At 43.9% G+C, this 19,821-nt stretch overlaps 1 protein-coding gene across 3 annotated transcripts in view; it reads left to right on the forward strand.

Moving 5' to 3' along the window:
• The window catches only part of ttc29 (tetratricopeptide repeat domain 29), a 714,732-nt gene that overhangs the window by 375,275 nt on the left and 319,636 nt on the right, over nt 1–19,821 (forward strand). For all 3 annotated transcript variants that reach the window (XM_070871547.1, XM_070871546.1, XM_070871548.1), the window contains one exon: nt 16,281–16,372. In XM_070871547.1, the coding sequence (XP_070727648.1) occupies nt 16,281–16,372 (92 nt within the window). The remainder of the gene's footprint in view (nt 1–16,280; nt 16,373–19,821) is intronic.

Below are 19,821 nucleotides of genomic sequence, written 5' to 3' on the forward strand. Positions count from 1 at the left end.
ATCACAAGCCGCTTATATCGTTGTTCTCGGAACATAAAGATATCAATACCAACGCGACGCCCCGCATCCAGAGATGGGCGCTGACATTATCTGCCTATGATTATGTCATTCGCCATAGACCAGGCACCGTCAACTGCGCTGGTGCATTGAGCCGGTTACCGATGCCCATACCGGAGGTGGAAACACCAATGCCCGCAGAGCTATTTCCAGGCTATTTCCCCTGGCTGGAGAGTCTCGAACCAGGGGTCACGTTCTCAGAATAAGTGATCGCCCATTTAGGACTGAGATGTGGTGAAATTTCTTCACTCAGAGGGTGGTGAATCTTTGGACTGCTCTGCCGCAGAGAGTTGTGGATGCTCATCTGTTGAGTATATTCCAGGCTGAGATCGATAGATTTTTGGACTTTAAGGGAATCGAAGAATATGGTCATGGATACCTTTGAGAGTGAAGGGTCACCTGTCACTGCTCAACAAGTTAAGACCTGGACCAGCCAGGATCCGACCCTATCGGTTGTAAAACGTTCTGATCTTAACAGGGACTGGTCGACCATCCCCAAGGAAATGGGTGATGAAACCAAACCGTACAGCCGTCGCAAAGATGAGCTTTCCATCCAGTCTGACTGTTTACTGTGGGGTAATCGTGTTGTAATGCCCAAGAATGGCAGGGCGAGATTTGTATGGGAGTTACATAGTACACATCCCGGTATTGTCATGATAAAGGCCATCGCCAGGTCTCATGTTTGGTGGCCTGGCATTGACTCGGACTGAGAGTCATGTGTGAATCAGTGCAGCACTTGCATGCAGTTAAGCAATGCCGCAAAGGAAGCTCCGCTCAGTCTGTGGTCATGGCCATCCAAACCATGGTCTAGAACCCACATCGACTTTGCGGGCCCCTTCTTCGGTAAAATGTTTTTTGTGGTGGTGGATGCATATTCCAAATAGATAGAATGTGTGATCATGTCACCCAGCACTTCCACTGCCACCATTGAGAACCTGAGAGCCATGTTTGCCACACATGGTCTGCCAGACATCGTTGTCAGCGACAATGGACCGTGTTTCACGAGCCTGGAGTTTCAAGAGTTCATGAAACGCAACGGCATAAAACACGTGAGGTCAGCCCCGTTCAAATCCACGTCCAATGGTCAAGTGGAGCGGGCAGTTCAAACCATTAGGCAGAGTCTGAAACGCATAACTCACGGTTCCTTGCAGACATGCCTGTCACGCATACTGCTCAGTTATAGGACAAGGCAACACACGATCACCGGGGTCCCACCTGCGGAACTATTGATGAAGAGAGGCCTCAAACCAGGCTCACTCTCGTCCATCCTGACCTTAACGATTATGTCGAAATCCGACATCAATGCCAGCAGTGGTATCACAACCACGCTGCATTGTCACGCGACATATCTGTAAATGACCCAGTGTATGTACTTAACCATGGTCAAGGGCCCAAGTGGCAATGTTACGGATAAGGAGGGTAACCGGATGTATATGGTTAAGCCAAGAATGGGCAGATGTGCAGGAAACACATTGATCAAATCAAGTTAAGACACACTGATGAACCGGAACAGTTGGAAGAAGACACCGCGAGCTTAGACGACCAACCAACTCACGTCCAGCCATCAGAAGAACCCACTGTGGTCAACGCCCAGCCCCAAGTCAAGAGAGACTTGGAAAGCACTGGGATTATACTGAGACAGTCAACCAGGGAGCGAAGTGCTCCGGACCGTCTGAACTTGTAATATGGATTGGTGCCGAGAACTGGGGGCGGAATGATGTAATGTATGTACATAAGGTCTGCCCACCAACAGGGGGCACTACCGTCGGAGGTCCTCAGGTCACAGGTACACTCGTGCTGGGCCCGGTATATAACCTGAACTTCACCTTTGTATCTTCACTTCTGGAAGCCATTAAAGACTGACCAGGTTACACCTTGTCACTGGCTCACAGTTCCGGAGTTCATTGTATCATTTCATACACCACAGTTATCACTTGAGCTTGACTATGATCATAGGACACAAGTTTAAAAATAAAATAATTCTCACATAAGACCAAAGTTTAGAAGACACTTTTCGTCCACAGAGTAGTGAATATGTAGAGCAAACTCCCACCAAAAACAGTTGATCATATGTTGATTAACTCCTCCAAAAAAGAATGGGATAATATCTGGGGGATAATAATCCTGCAGGGCCAATATCCCGCCACATGTCCAGGACCTGGTGCTGACCCCACCAAACTTTATGAGTTGTGAAGGCCTTTAAATGTTGGAGGTGCATTTCAGGTCCCCATGTATTAGAGGAAGCCACGTAGAATGCCAGTTCTGGTAGGTGTCCGGACACAAAGTAAAATTGCCCCCTCAGCCACATTGTAAAGGGTTACGAAACTGTTTTTAAAAATTACCTCCTCTTTGAGATACATTCAGGACCCAGGCCTGAACCCCCGGCTAGACTCCATTTTCACCATTAAGACTCATTTGATGTATCAGCCCACCAATTCCTTACCATGTTGAAGGCACAGAAACTTCTAGCCTGGGCGTTCACTACCCCAAACTCTCCTACGTCAATTGTCTTCTATGGAAGTCCCATCCCTTACAGGACCATTTGGAAAGTATAACAGACGGTCAGCACCTGCTGTATCTGAGTCCTGGTATAATTTGTTGGCCCTTCTGCCAGACCACCACTGGAGATACAGAAGGGCTACAGATTTTTGGTCTGCTAATACTGAATGAGATTGAAAGTTATTTGAAAAAAGTATTCAGATAACCCATGCAATACAATGGTTTCTGTGCTGCTAGAACCACAGATATGGCCGGAATTTTCCCCTAAAAAAACGTGTAGGTTTGGTGCGGGAGACAGTTAAATTGTTAAAAATGGGATTCCCGACCTGATCCTGCCTCCAACCCACTCAATTCCGGCGCAATTGGGGCGGACGACCAAACTGCTTCCAGGGGGCGTTACCGTAATTTAAATATTGTAATGAATTGTATTGAAAAATATTTTTTCCCCTCCATTTTGAACTTAACTGCCTGTGGACGGGTTTCACACAATTCGGGAAACCCGGTAGTTAAACTGAGGCAGGGAGTGCTGCATCCAGGAGGTAAGTGGCTTTATGCCTACCTCCTGGATCCAGGGTCCCTGCCTAACCCAACTCTGTGATCGAAGGCACCCTCGCCTCCCCCCCGCCACCCCATGAGGCCTCCGATCGCCTCCCCAGGCCGCCAATCCCCACCATGCGGCCTCCCCGCCACCCCACCGAGGATACTGAAGCCGGCCACATTCCTCCGGTGGCCGATGCTACGGCCAACCCTCCACCTGCCGATCATCAATCCCCACAATACTCTGCCGACCATCCCCCTGCCGACCACCCCTCCCGCAATCCCCGACGCCGAATGTTGACACCCCCGACCACCCTCCTGCGTTCCCCGAACCTCGGCTGACCACCTCCCCCACCCCATCGAACCCCCCCAATCCCATGCTGTTTCCATGAACCCCGCATGCCCGATGCTGAACCCCCGTCTCCCCTTCCACGATCCCCGATGCCCACTTCTCCCTCCCCCCCCACCCTCAGGCCTATTTGCCTGCAACCAGCCAACTTGCCTCTCAATCTGACTGGCTGCGGGCAGGAATCCGAGGCCTCACATGCAAATCAGGCCCTGATGTTAAAGTCGGCTGGGCCTGCGGGAAATCCAGTCTCCCCGGTTTCCCGCCCACCTCAGAAGACCCCGCCCCCAACCTGCCACCCTGGAGAATATTCCGGCCTGGATGTCTGTGGAATAATAATAGGTGTAAATGTCGATAGATGTTTTGCACTGGTTTTAGGGATCAGGATGAAAGTTTGCATGATTTTCCTTCAGATGATTGAAGAGTGGAATGAAATCCATTATATGCCAGTTTATACTCGGGGTGTGAAGAAAATGGGCTGTAAGAGTTGAATGGCCTTTTCTCAGTTTATGCTTTCTTATTGTTTCGATACAGTGATGACATAAGCAGTGTTGAAACATATTAAAGTATTTATGTATGAAGAAATTAATACGCTGGGCTGGATTTTCGGCTTTGCCGTTTTCGGGGCAAAAACGGAGGCGTGGCAGGAAATTTACCGACCGATTAACGTTTGCACTTTGTGGAGCAACTTTTGTCATTTGGGCCTTGTGCCGGGGGCGCAGCGCAAAGGGAAACGTTGTACTACTTTCGCAGCGCAAAACGGAATCCTCACCAACTTTAGTGCGGGTCGGGAGCGCTCCGAGAGAGGCCTTGGGAGAGGAAAAAAAAATAATAATAATTCACAAAAACATTTAAAAACATTGCCGACATCCTTACAACATAAATCGCTGCAATAATATAAAAAAGTAAAAACTGGAATTTACCTTTTTTGCAGTTTATCCAACTCACCGCCACCGGCAGGGCTGCACCGCTGTGTTTTCCCTGGCGGTTATCGCGGAGCGCATTTCGGGGAGTACGGGTCGGGTGATTGTCGAAATATCTGCCGGTGTCGCAATGCAAGCCATTGTACACCCGGCGCAACTCTCCTCAGTGGTGCTTCTAAGCGCCGCCACAAAAAGCGACCCGAGGATCGCGCCCAGACACAAAACAGCTGACCGCCCCATTTTTCGCCTGGGAGGATCAAAACCCGGCGAAAACTAGGTCTCAAACGACCCAAAAATCCATCCCATAGTTCTTTATTCTCAACCAAAACAAAAGGCTTGTCAAATATTTTCACAAAGGAAGTGCTCCTTTAAGAATTTGGAAAGCACTTCGAAAGCAATGCTTTACAACGACAGCAGTAACTTCAAAAATATGTTATGACCCTCCTGGGATCCCAGAAAATAAAACTCACAATTCTATACTCATATTCTACCTCATATTTCCCATTTAAAAAATAATGTAATGAAATCCCTACTAAAAGTGATAGAAACACACTACTACAAAGAGGTCTGTGCGATTTTTTTTAATCCCACTTGGGAAGTTTTTAATTCCACTTGTGAGGTTGCCTATAACTTTTGCCTTACCATTAAATTAATCTTTCCAGGCTTCTTCATTCAGTATTTTTAGCATTCAGAAACCACTGTTCTTGTTTGTTATCTTTCCTCTTTTAGCCAAAACAATCTTCAATAACAACAATTTTGATTGGCTGGAAAATGGCCCTTTGAACAGATCTTCAGCCGATAAAAAATATGCTTTTGCTTCCACTTTTAAAATAAATGATGTAAGCCTAAAGAAAGAAGATAACTGACATACTTTAAAAATACATTTTAAAATGACAGCATAGGCTAAATTACAAAAAAACTAAAAGTTTAACGAAACAGAAGATGAAAGAAAAAATTCGATTTATATAGCGCCTTTTACAATTACCAGACATCTCAAAGCACTTTACAGCCAATGAAGTACATTTGGAGTATAGTCACTGGTGTAATATAGGAAGCACAGCAGCAAATTTGCACACAGCAAACTCCCACAAACAGCAATGTGGTAATGACCAGATAATCTATTTTTGTTATGTTGATTGAGGGATAAATATTGGCCAGAACACCCCCAGGATAACTCCCCTGCTCTTCGAAATAGTACCATGGAGATCTTTTACATCCACCTGAGAGAGCAGACAGGGATTCAGTTTAACATCTCGTCTGAAAGACAGTGTAGCACTCTGTCAGCACTGCAGTGTCAGCTTAGAATTTTTGTGCTCAAGTTCCTGGAGTTGGACTTGAACTCACAGCCTTCTAATTACAAGGCAAGAGTGCTACCCACTGAGCCACAGCTGACTCTGCAAAGGTAGAAAATAGAGAATAACATGGTAAGCAGAATCAAATGTTCAACATTTTTTATTTTTAGTTGAATATTTTTTTTACACGGCCAAATTTCCGCAGTCATATCTCTGGCGAGAGAATGGCAGAATGGCTTGGAAGAAGTGCTGGGGCCTGGACATTCCGGGTCCCAGCCTAACCTGGGTTATCCCTCTCAGCCTTCTGAGGTATGGTGGATCCACCCTTCCATTACAAGGTCTGTGATGAGAGGGTGCCAGGGTGGTGACTCCCTACACCAGGAATTGCCATTTCCCTACTCATTTAGGACCTGCTGTATATATAACCAGCAAGATATGGTGTACCAGCCTACAGGGGACTGCAAGCGGGCTCCACTTTGAGGGGAGGTCAGACGAGACCCCCAAAGATGAAATTTTTGAATAAGTTCTAGTATTAGCCACCTGGTGAAGCAGAGTTAAGGGGGAAAAAAAGAGGTTACTGCAGGGAGCTGATGTCACCTTCCCTCACCAAGAGCACTCCAAGAGCAGCTGCATGAGACTGGCAGTCACCTGAGAGGTGCCCATAGTGGCGCAGGCGTGCGACAGCCCTATCCAGATGAGGCCCCTTGCCACTGACCCTGCACGCTCTGGCAGGTCAATACTACAGCTATTGACGGGTACGATTCCAGCATAACAGCTCTATGACTTAGGAATTCAGCCACGTAGCGCCCATTTTTCGGACACTAAGTGGCCTACTAATTCCCCAATATGGGGGGTAGAAACCTTGCGCACATTTTCGTCTCCAAATGTGCCACTCACCATATTGGTAGAAGAGGTTGCGCCGGCAGTAGAAGTGCACGCTGGCAACATTCTAAGTTCTACATAATTTATTAAAATTAGGGTTCTGTGCATATTGCAGGGCCAGTTTTCCATTTTGGATCCCCCAGCGCTTCACTCGCCACGTGTTGACCTCACACAGCACAATGTGGCACTAACTGGCAGGGGAGCCTGCTCACCACTGCTATCTAAAGCCTGAAATACTTACAAGTTAGTTGCTGGTTTTGTATTTCTGGTCTGATAGGGGTTGGAGGAAAAATGTGAGAATCAAGAAAGACACCACAGGGCAGAAGAAGCTGCCAGAACAGGTAGGAGGAGGATGGGCAGAAGCCACGACCACCAGAGCCTCTATCTGCCGGACCTCTCAGAGATCAGCTCATTAAAGAGCGGTTTAACTAAATCAGTCCTCCCATTCCCCATTCACCAACAGTCCCACAATTTTTATCAATCTTATAAACAACCACCATCCGATTGCCTTTCTTCATTCCAAATTTACTGGTCTTGCTGTCACTTCACTACCAACACTAAATCCAGATCAAAAAACAATTTTATTAAATAAAAAGTCAGCATTTGCAAATTCCTTGTGCAAGCTCTTAGGCCGGAATTTTAGCGATGCGTCAGCAGGCGTGGCAGGGCGGGTGGAAATTTTTTTTTTACAGCGGGTCAGCAACAGCTGTGAACCCACCGCCACGCACCTTTCCCAATGTTGGGTCTGTCAACGCTGAGCAGACCCGACACACAATGGTGCGGCCCTAATTAAGCTCATTATGACCTTGTTTCGACATCATTAATAATACGTGTTAGCTTACCTTTTGTCTTTATGGGCTCGCCGATGGAATCCTCGCTGCTTGGGTATCACATCTATTCAGCTGAGGCGGGAGGTGAATGGCCATTGAATTAGCTGATTACTTGACAGCTTGAAATGTGCTATAAAAGCTCCCATCTCACAGCTGTTCACTTTTCAAGCTCAGAAACTGTTGCTTACTACATTTGGAACACAATTTGAGCTTTATGCAGGTTGCAAGTGTTGGAGCAAACTATCCAGTGTCACCTCATTGAAACAACCTCTCGCACCATTGACAGAATGCTTCTTGTCATCTCAACTTCACCTGCTATTCCATCAACATGGGTGCCCTTTATACTCTCTCACCTTGGTCCTCAGAATCCCACTATGTTCCCAATACCTGCAGCACCAGACACATCAGGAGCACCAACACACCATCAATCTTCTCCGCAATCAACTGATGCTACACAGGACAGAGGGCATCAGCACCTGACCGCATTGCTGCCCGGGAGGCCAAAGGATGGCCTCATCATGGCCAGATTTATTTGACTTGATGCTGTACACCCTGGCTTCCAAATGATGCACCAGGTTGGCACCACGCCACACCAATACCATAAAGCATCCCTACAATTTCCAAGCCATTGCTTTCACACTCGTGACCATTGCGGGGATACCGTTATGTCTCACCATTCTCTGCAACTCACTAAGCCACTTCCAAAAGGTGCACACAAATCTGTCCAGGAATGCAAAGTGTTGAAAATAAAGGTTTCAATGTTTGACAGCACATTAACAGAAACTTTACATGAACATTGGATAAAATACCCAAGTGTGTTGTTAGTTGGTATGATTGCACTAGGATGAGCATGCATGTGAGGGGTGGCTAGTGAGATAGGGATGTGATAACAGAGAGGGATGGGTGGAGATCCAAGGTAAGTTGGTGTGAATAAGGATGTGCAGGAGTAGGGTTGGGAAGGCAGAGTGATGAAAATGTGATCAGATGCACAGCAGGATGAGGTTGAGCGTGGCTTTGTACTAACGTTTCATGATCTACTGAGATTATTGAAACGTTTGTGGCACTGCACCCAGGTACTCCTGACCACATCCCTGCTTGTGCCCTCCTCTGCAATGTGCAACCAGGCTGTGTTGATCTCCTGGGCAGGTCTCTTCTGCCCATGGGAAGGGAAGAGGACCTCCCTGCGTGCTGTGACTCCTTCCATAAGCATATGCAGGGAGTCATCGGAGAGCCTGGTGCAACCCTGTGCCTTTGTGAAGTCACTGTCAGTGTTTTCAACACCTCAATGATGTAGAACATTAACAGCACAATTGTCAAAATTAATTTGGACATGATCCCTTTAATGCCCAAGCCATTGCTTTCACACTCATGACCGTTGTGGGGGATACTGTATGTCCCACCATTCACTGCAACTCACTAAGCCACTTCCAAAGGTGCACGCAAATCTGTCCAAGAACGCTGATGATGCATCATGTAAAAAGGAAAGGATTGACAAAAGTAAATGTGGGTCCCTTACAGACAGAGACAGGAAAAATTATATAATGGGGAATAAGGAAATAGCAGAGAAATTAAACAAATACTTTGTATCTGTCTTCATGGAAGAAGATGCATAAAACCTCCCGGAAATAATGGAGAAGCAAGAGTCTAGCGAGAATGGGGAACTGAAAGAAATTAGTATTAGTAAAAAAAATAGTACTGGAGAAACTAATGGGACTGAAAGCTGATAAATGCCCTGGACCTGATGGCCTACTTGCTACGGTTTGAACGAGGTGGCTATAGAGATCGTGGATGCATGGTTCTCATCTTCAAAAATTCCATAGATTCTAGGAAGGTTCCCGCGATTGGAAGGTAGCAAATGTAATCCTGCTATTTAAGAAAGGAGGGAGAAAGAAACGGGGAACTACAGACCAGTTAGCCTGACATCAGTAGTAGGGCAAATGCTAGAATCTGTTACTAAGGACGTGGTAACAGGACACTTAGAAAATAATAATAGGATTGGGCAGAGTCAACACGGATTTATGAAAGGGAAATCACGTTTGACAAATCTGTTTTTTGAAGTTGTAACTGGCAGAATAGATAAGGGGGAACCAGTGCATGTGGTTTATTTGGATTTTCAGAAGGCATTTGATAAGGTGCTGCACAAGGTTATTAAACAAAATTAGTGCTCATGGGATTGTGGGTAATATACCAGCATGGATTGAGGATTGGTTAACGAACAGAAAACAGAGTAGGAATAAACGGGTCATTTTCAGGTTGGCAGACTGTAACTAGTGCGGTACCGCAAGGATCAGTGCTTGGGCCCCACCCATTCACAATCTATATCAATGATTTGGATGAAAGGACTAAATGTAATATATACAATTTGCTGCTGATACAAAGCTAGGTGGCAGTGTAAGTTTTGTAGAGGATGCAAAGAAACTTCAAGGGGATATAGACAGGTTAAGAGAGTGGCCAATAACACGGCAAATGGAATATAATGTGGAGAAATGTGAAGTTATCCACTTTGGTAGGAAAAATAGAAAAACAGAGTATATTATAAATGGTGAGAGATTGGGAAAAGTTGGTGTTCAGAGGGACCTGGGTGTCCTTGTACACGAATCACTGTAAGTTAACATGCAGGTACAGCAAGCAATTAAGAAAGCAAATGGTATGTTGGCCTTTATTACAAGAGGATTTTAAGAGTAAAGGGGGCCAAAATTGCACCTCCTTAAGGTCTCTTAACACAGGAAAGCGGCGGCCACTCTGCAGATTGCAATGGTCGGCAACTTTTCGTGTAATTGCCGCCATTATCAAAATTCCGCTCCTGCAGTATCCTGGCAGTGACCCGCTTCCCTTACTACCACTCCGCTGCTGCCGGTCCGTGCTAAGTACGTCATCACAGTGCACACCGGTGATGTTCTCCCCGACGGCGAAATTCCGTTGTGAAAATCTTCCTCCTGCCGGACGGTGCCAATACCTGTTTTTTCCCGATTGCAGTGAGACTGTGGTCTTCTGCAGTGGCGTTACGGCTCCCATTAAAGGAGAGGACACACTGCCCCTGCTGTCATGTTCTTTTTTGTCGGCTGACTGTCATGTCGGGCCAACAATTATGCCTCGGGTTAGGCCGGGCCGCCAACAGACAGGACAGCCTCTCTTGTGTGCCAGGCTACTGGCCCTGCCGAAACCCTCCCTGGTGGCTCAGTGGACCGAACTTTAAAAATTGCGCAGGCTCTCCCCTTTAAGTGAAGGAGGGAACCATGGTGACCACTTCCTGGTAACTACTTTAACCATTTATGGTGATAGTTGTTCACTCTAAACTTTTGGTTCAACTTCACACCTCTCTCTCTTACTGATCATGACTCTCTGCCTTGATTATTTATTTTCTACTGACTATGTCACGTTTGGCTTTAACAACGAGAACCTGGTTCGTAGCTGTCGTTTGAGAAACAACAACTGCCGTTTCTTTGGATTTGGATCCAACTTTTGCTTGATGAGGACAAGTTTGACAATTTGTATTGTGCGCTCTGCTGCATCATTTGAAGCAGGGTGGTATGGTGGAACTTTGGAATATTTCACATCGTTTCTGCTCATGAACTGTGCAAACTCTTCTGAACAAAATTGTGGCCCATTATCTGACACAATTTCTTCTGGGAGGCCATATGAAGAAAACAATCTTTGCAAATTGGCTAATGTTTTGATTGTTGTTGTTATTCGCATCGGAAATACCTCTATCCACTTCGAATGACTATCACTATGAACAATTGCTGTCCTTCTAGCTCAGCAAAATCTACACGTAACTTTTGCCACACCCTGGGAGGCCATTTCCATGGCTGTAATGGTACTGATGGTGGTTTCTTGCTCACCGATTGATATGTTGTACACTGACTGACGATGTACTCTTATCTCTTTATCTAAACCTGGCCGCCATAAGTAACTGCATGCAAAATTCTTGCTCAAGCACATTCCCATGAAGATGATCTAACAATTTGGACCTGAACCTATTTTGGATAACCATTCTTGTTCCCGACATGATACAATCTTTATCCACTGAAAATTCATTCCTATGAATATCTTCCTCTGATACCTAGTTTGGCCATCCGTTTGTTATGCAATCATATAGCTTTGATATAACATTCGGGCTGCAGCTAAGATTGGAACTGGGGACTTTGGTTGAAGGATTGCTATCAGGAGCTTATGGCCAGTAATTAGGATAAACTTACGACCAAACTTTCTGAAACTTCTTGACCCCAAAAATCAATGCCAAAGCTTCTCTTTCGATCTGCGCATAATTCTGCTCACTGGCACTGAGTGTGTGAAGCAAAAGCAATTGGTCTCTCCTCCCCACTATCTAGTATATGAGAAATCACAGTCCCAATTCTGTCCGGAGAGGCGTCACACGCTAGCTTGATCTCCTTAGATACGTCATAGTGAACTAACATGGTACATTGTACTAACTGGCTTTTACACTCTCTGAATGATGTGTTGCATTCTTTTGACCACTTCCAAGGCACCTGTTTTCTGAACAGCTCATTCAGTGGATGTAACACTGAAGCCAAACTTTGGAGGAACTTCCTGTAATAATTCAAAAGACCCAAAAATGATCGAAGTTCAGAGACATTATTGGGAGTGGGTGCATTTCTGATTGCATCCAGCTTTCCTTTGGCTGGATGTAAACCATCTTGGTCTGCTCTGTGCCCTAAGTACTCCACTGAGTTTTGAAACATCTCACACTTTTGAGTAGTCATTCATACTCCGTGTTTCTCTAGCCGTTTGAGCACTTTATTCAACAAATTATCATGGAATTGCCTGTTTGGTGCTGAAATGAGTATGACATCTAAATAACACACTACCCCTTCAATCCCTTGCAAAATTTAGTTCATCACCCTCTGGAATATGTTGGGGGGGGGGGGAAGACAAACCATATGGTAGCTCATTGAACTGATATAGGCCTAGGTGAGTATTTATAGTCAAGCATGACTTGGACTCTTCATCAAACTCAAGTTGTAGGTAGACATTTTTTCGATCTACCTGTGAAAAGATCACAGTTATGAACAAATCATCTACCTTTGGCAATGTATTGCGTAGATTACACACTAGAACCTGGTTTACGGTAACCTTAAAATCACCACACAACCTTATCTTACCATCTGACTTACGTACAACAACAATGGTCGTTGACATACTCTGCAATCTCTTCCCACTGCTTGAATAGATGGCTGGAGGGCTTCCTGCTCCCGGGTGAAAAAAGGATGCCACTCCTCTCCATTGCCTGCACCAAAGCATCTAGTGCAGCATCAGAGAACCTTGGTGCCTACTCATTCTTTCCTTCAGCTATTTCTTCGTCAACTTGTTCTACAAAGTTTGCAGCCAGAATGTATCTCCCCTTTAAGACTTCCTGACTGTCGTTAAGTAGTATCCTGGAATTCCAATATTAACCCCCTCCCCCCCCCCCCCCCCCCACCCTGTCACGCTAGGCATGCAGCCAATGAATAGCGTAGGTGGCACTGGCTGCATGTGCAAATCATTGGCCTGAATTTGCGGTCGGGACGACGGCAAACTGGCGGTGTTTGCCGTCATTCCACCTTTGAAATTGACTGCAACTTTGAGATTCGGAAATCCAGAAGTTGTGGTCTGTCAATGACAGCTCCAAAACTGGCTGCGCTGTGCCCCCCGCCACCCACAGAGCCAGTAAAGAGTGAATTATCGAAAATGATTGAAACTGACGAAAACTTTGTCTCTTCTGCACTAAGTACGCTTGTTACATTCCCGACTAAAAGTTAGACCCAAAGGGATTAGGTTTTAACAGTGTATTGACTGCTAAACATACGTTAAAGACCTGGAAAACTAATTTTAATTTTGTGCAGTGTGAAATTTGTGAATTTTAATAAAAATAAAAAATGTTAAGAAACTTTTCCCCCAAAAATGTTTGATTTAATTTTTAATTTGTCATCTTTATTTCTGATTTTCCTTTTCCCTATGTGAGGACCCCAATCTTTCTTTTGCTCTCTCTATTTAAAAAAATTAGAATTTTAAGAGCTTACTTACTTCCTTGTTCACTGTCTGTCAGAATTCTGCGTTTTGATTGGCTGTTTAGACAGCCTGTTGACCTCATAGCCATTTTGAACGCCTTTGCTTTGCTGCTGACCGCAATTTCCAGGCCATGGTAATTAGAAAACCGTGGTAATTGGTAGTCTGTGCCCCGCCATGCGCCCATTTTAAGGCATGATCCGATTTATAAGCCTATGGGGTCGAAATTGGGACGTGGACGTCGCCTGTTACCACCGGCGGTAGCGGCAAACGGGCAGCAAAGGCCTACCACCGCCGTTAAACGGCATCCACACCCCGGCTGAAATTGAGTAGGCTCTTTGGCAGAGACGCCAAGTGGCAATGCTGCGCCGGCTAATGCCACCCGCGAGGTGACGTCATCCAGCATACAACAACTCTTTTGAAACTTCTGTTACGTTATTTGCTTTGTACGGCTGCCATACCAGCAGGCGGCCGTACACCCTGAAAAACGTGGTGGTTAAAGAGCGGTTCTCGGGCGGAATCGCCCAGAAAGGAAGATAAGTTTTTTTCTTCATTTATTTCAGCATGGGGAAGTGTGTGTATGGATAGGAGAAGTTTTAGTTATTTTTTTCCCCCCTTTTCCTCACGGTTTTTTTCCTAGCATGGTGGCAGCCTCCCATTGCGAAATTGAGTAGGCCTCCTGAGCTTCCGCCCTGTTGGCGCCGAGGATGAGTGTGCAACGCCACTTTTTAGTGCTGCTCGCTCATCTTTGGGAGTTAGAACTGAATTATAATCTACCAAAATTCTCTGGACTCTGGGGAGGTACCAGCAGATTGGAAAGCAGCTAATGTAACGCCTCTGTTTAAAAAAGGGGGCAAACAAAAGGCAGGTAACTATAGGCCAGTTAGTTTAACATCTGTAGTGGGGAAAATGCTTGAAACTATCATTAAGGAAGAAATAGCGGGACATCTAGATAGGAATAGTGCAATCAAGCAGACTCAGCATGGATTCATGAAGGGGAAATCATGTTAAACTAATTTACTGGAATTCTTTGAGGATATAACGAGCATGGTGGATAGAGGTGTACCGATGGATTGGTGTATTTAGATTTCCAAAAGGCATTCGATAAGGTGCCACACAAAAGGTTACTGCAGAAGATAAAGGTACGCGGAGTCAGAGGAAATGTATCGAGAATTGGCTGGCTAACAGAAAGCAGAGAGTCGGGATAAATGGGTCCTTTTCGGTTTGGAAATCGGTGGTTAGTGGTGTGCCACAAGGATCGGTGCTGGGACCACAACTGTTTATAATATACATAGATGACCTGGAAGAGGGGACAGAATGTAGTGTAACAAAATTTGCAGATGACACAAAGATTAGTGGGAAAGTGGGTTGTGTAGAGGACACAAGAGAGGCTGCAAAGAGATTTAGCTAGGTTAAGCGAATGGGCTAAGGTTTGCCAGATGGAATACAATGTCGGAAAATGTGAGGTCATCCATCTTGGAAAAAAAAACAATAAAAGGGAATATTATTTGAATGGGGAGAAATTACAACATGCTGTGGTACAGAGGGACCTGGGGGTCCTTGTGCATGAATCCCAAAAAGTTAGTTTGCAGGTGCAGCAGGTAATCAGGAAGGCGAATGGAATGTTGGCTTTCATTGCGAGAGGGATGGAGTACAAAAATAGGGAGGTCCTGCTTCAATTGTACAGGGTATTGGTGAGGCCGCACCTGGAGTACCTTACTTAAGGAAGGATATACTAGCTTTGGAGGGGGTACAGAGACGATTCACTAGGCTGATACCGGAGATGAGGGGGGTTACCTTATGATGATAGATTGAGTAGACTGGGTCTTTATTCATTGGAGTTCAGAAGGATGAGGGGTGATCTTATAGAAACATTTAAAATAATGAAAGGGATAGACAAGATAAAGGCAGAGAGGTTGTTTCCACTGGTCGGGGAGACTAGAACTAGGGGGCACAGCCTCAAAATACGGGGGAGCCAATTTAAAACCGAGTTGAGAAGGAGTTTCTTCTCCCAGAGGGTTGTGAATCTGTGGAATTCACTGCCCAAGGAAGCAGTTGAGGCTAGCTCATTGAATGTATTCAAATCACAGATAGATAGATTTTAAGGGAATTAAGGGTTATGGGGAGCGGGCAGGTAAGTGGAGCTGAGTCCACGGCCAGATCAGCCATGATCCTGTTGAATGGCGGAGCAGGCTCAAGAGGCTAGATGGCCTACTCCTGTTCCTAATTCTTATGTTCTTATGTTCTTAGCAATTTGAGGCTGCACCTAACACCCAGTGCTAAAATCAGCATTCAGATGGTGACACCGCCTCAAAAATGGCCATAGCAAATCTTGACCCCTGTGTGTTTTAATTCCATGGGGTTAATTAATATTTGGTAATAAAGTTAATGTTGATATTGGAGCTACTTTATTACTGTAATATTACTGTTTATTTCATTGTCACGGCATGGGAACTGAAAACTGATAAAACTGACCCAAGGAGATAGATAATTCAACTGAACCTGCCAACTGTATAAGGGTTAAAGAAATCTTATTAAACAGATCTCTGTAAAGTTTCCTTGATATAGCTTGCATTACATCATTTTTAGGTGGCAATAATCTTTATGCCTCAGTGTCGAAGTCACTGACATTTTTGAACAAAAAGATTAAAATGTAATTTTGTTGGATAATTGTGGATCTGAATTAAATGTTAGTTAATTGTGTTGACCATTTATAACAATTTTATCAATCAGTATCAGAGGCTTACTTCTAAAGAAAACTATTCCTGTTCAATATCTTTGTTTGTTCAGATAACATTATAGATCTTTCAAACTAAGTGAAAATAGAAAGTGTTCCAAAGTAATTGATTGTGCTTGTTGTTTCTTTCTCCTATTTTTTCCAAACAATTTCTGTCTCGCTCTTATTTAGTACTTGCAAATGTATTTGGAACTGTCCAATTCCATGGATGATGATATTGGTTTAGGCAAAACCTATGAAGCTCTGGCTAAGGCCTTGGTAAGGTAGGTTGCATTTTGTCACTGGGAATTCATTCAACTGTGAAAAACTAAATTGTTAGAGGTCTGTTGCTAAGCATTAAGTACTTAAATTTGAAGCATTGCCCTTCTTCAGTGACCTTATCGTGAAAGTTATCCAGTTATTTTCCACGCATAGCTCAAAGACAGCATGAGGTACAGGCAAATGTTATATATTTTATTGTAGCAAAGGTTTAACTGATATGTTAGTTCCACCCAATATATTTTGTGTTAAAAGTTACTTATCCAAATGTTTCAAACTCTTCAAATATTTTAGATTTTGGCTTCAGTTTTATAAATACATGTATTATTGCGATAAAATTATTTTCCTTAAGCTTAACAGTCTGTTCATTTTTTTTGGTCAGTTTGAGATGATTAAGTGTTTTTCCATTGGGAACAAGTGTTTTTTAGTTACAAATGTTTCTGCAGTGTTACAACTCAAACATTATACATATTGCATTTATATTAAATGTAATTCAACAGTCCAGTAAGCATCACAATTTATTAAATTAAACTGGTTCTTTCCTAGATGAAATTTTGGAAATGACCATGGAGAAAAAAATTAATTGAAAGTGTTTACATTAATTCATGAAATGAAGAAAGTCGTTTAAATTTCCACCTGTCACCAGTCCTATTTTCGCCTTGCTAAAGCTCTGGTCCTCAAACTTGGTGGCACAATTGGCAACCCCCCAGAGTGACTGTTTTCATCTCTGCTATGTTTGATTTCTCCACACTGAACAAATGATTAAGTTTTCATGCATTGGTTCAGCCAAAATCTGTGTTCACTCAACCACATCCTTTATTGATTACTTCTACTGCAAACAGTAGGCCGTGTGTGATATACATAATTGGACAGTTGTCAGGGGATGAGGGTGTTAAGAGTCCTGTTTCCCCAGCTGGAAATTGGAATCACCTTGATATACAAATAGTATATGCCATCTCCTCTCAGCCCTGAGACGAAGGAAACCTGTTTTCTGAGAAAATAAATTAACTCTTTAAGGCCTCAGATGGAAGTTTCTTAAAGTACATTTTTTTCTCAAAGGAAATAAAACAAAATTTCATTGCAGAAGCTCGTGGTTTAGTCATATTTATTATTATACTGCTCAGCTTTTCTGCAAACTATAGAAGCAATGTGAGAAACGTTAGGATGTCCAGTTCATTCTGTAAGCGAGGAAGATAAGTAGCTTCCTAATTCATATCACAAATCAACACAAAACAGCTAAAAACATACTTAAAAGTATTACTTTAATCTTTAAGGTATTTTGTCTCCCTAAGCACTATAAAGAATAACTCTTGAGCAAATATTTGGAGACTTCAGCAGTTATATTGAGGTGTGCAGATGTGTTCTAGTATAAAAGACACTGCAGTGCTAGAGACATTATCCTGGAGATTACTGTGAACAATGTTAATGTATGAAAGCTTAATGCATGCCTAGCAAATTACTCTCTCACTCCTATTTCAATGGAAATGTTAATCTGTATATTTTAAATGGTTAAAATCTCCATTAAAATAACAGAGAGAAAAAAAATTGATATGAATACAGTTATATTAGTCACAGTACTTTTCAGGTTGTTCTGTCCCAGAAGCCTGTGCAATGTAAAGAAAAAATTAATTAAAAAAGGTATCTTCTGGCCTTTTAAAATTTAAATGGTTCCTCCGCCAGTATTAGCAATGCTGAACACCAGTAATATTGGGAACAGGAGTAAGCCATTCAGCCTCTCAAGCCTGCTCAGCCATTTAATTAGATCATGATATTCCTTGATACCATTACACAACAAAAATCTATGTCAGTCTTCAAAGTTCCAACTGCCCTAGTATGCATAGCCTTTGCGGGGGATGGGGGGTGGTGGGAGGGAGTTCCAGATTTCTACTACTTTTGTGTGAAAAAGTGCTTCCTGAATGGCACAGCTCTACTTTTAAAATTATGCCCCTTTTTCATTCTCCGTATCTACCCTATCAAATTATTTTTTCCATTTTAAACACCTTGATCAGATCATCCTCAATCTTCTATACTGAAGGGAATACAAGCCAAGCTTCTGCAACCTGTCCTCATAATTTAACCCTCGAAGCCTCGGTATAATTCTGTTGAATTTGCGCTACACCCCCATCAACGCCAAGATATCCTTCCTGAGGTGCGTTGCCCAAAATTAAATGCAGTACTCCAGATGGGCACAGATCAAGGCTCTATATTACTGAAACATAACTTTCTCATCTTTGTATTCCAGCTCCCTTGAGATGAAGGCCAACATTCCATTAGCCTTTTATATTGCATTTTATAATAATAATAACTTTTATTTATATAACGCCTTTAACATAGTAAAACGTCCCAAGGCGCTTCAAGGCTTCACAAGACAAATCAGATAAATTTGACACCGAGCCATAAAAGAAGAAATTAAGGTAGATGACCAAAAGCTTGATTAAAGAGGTAGGTTTTAAGGAGCATCTTAAAGGAGGAAAGAGAGGTCGAGAGGCGGAGAGGTTTAGGGAGGAAGTTCCAGAGAGGGCCCAAACAGCTGAAGGCACGGCCACCGATGGTTGAGCATTTTTAATGAGGGATGTTCAAGAGGCCAGAATTAGATGAGCGCAGACATCTTCTGGGGTTGTGAGGCTGAGAAAGATCACAGAGATAGGAAGGGGAAAGGCCATGGAGGGATTTGTAAGCAAGGATGAGAATTTTGAAATCGAGCGTTGTTTAACCGGGAGCCAATGTCGATCAGAAAGCAAAGGGGTGATGGGTGATCGTGACTTGGTACAAGTTAGGATGCTGGCTGCTGAATTTTGGATAGAATGTGAGAGGCCAGTCAGGAGTGAGTTGGAGTAGTAAAGTCTAGAGGTAACAAAGGCATGAATGAGGGTTTCAGCAAAAGAGTTGAGGCAGGGGCGGAAGCGGGCAATGTTACGGAGGTGGAAAAAGGTGGTTTTAGTTATGCTGTGGATATGTGGCTGGAAACTCATTTCAGGGTCAAATATGACACCTAGGTTGTGAACAGTCTTGTTCACCCTCAGATTGATGCTAGGGAGAGAGATGGAGTCAGTGGTTAGGGAATGCAGTTTGTGGCGGGGACCAAGGATAATGGCTTCGGCCTTCCCAATATTTAATTGGAGAAAATTTCTGCTCATCCAGTACTAGATGTTGGACAAGCAATCTGACAATTTAGATATCAAGCAGGGGTCGAGAGAAGTGGTGGAGATGTAGAGCTGGGTGTCGTTAGCATACATATGGAAACTGACTCCGTGCTTTCGGATGATACCGCCAAGGGGCAGCATATAGATGAGAAATAAGGGGGCCAAGGGCAGATCCTTGTGGGACATCAGAGGTAACGATGTGGGAGTGGGAAGAGAAACTATTGCAGGTGATTTTCTGTCTATGATTTGATAGATAAGAATGGAACCAGGCGAGTGCATTCCCACCTAGCTGGACGATGGTGGAGAGGCGT

The sequence above is a fragment of the Pristiophorus japonicus genome, chromosome 2, assembly GCF_044704955.1.
Source record: "Pristiophorus japonicus isolate sPriJap1 chromosome 2, sPriJap1.hap1, whole genome shotgun sequence".
Taxonomy (NCBI): domain Eukaryota; kingdom Metazoa; phylum Chordata; class Chondrichthyes; family Pristiophoridae; genus Pristiophorus; species Pristiophorus japonicus.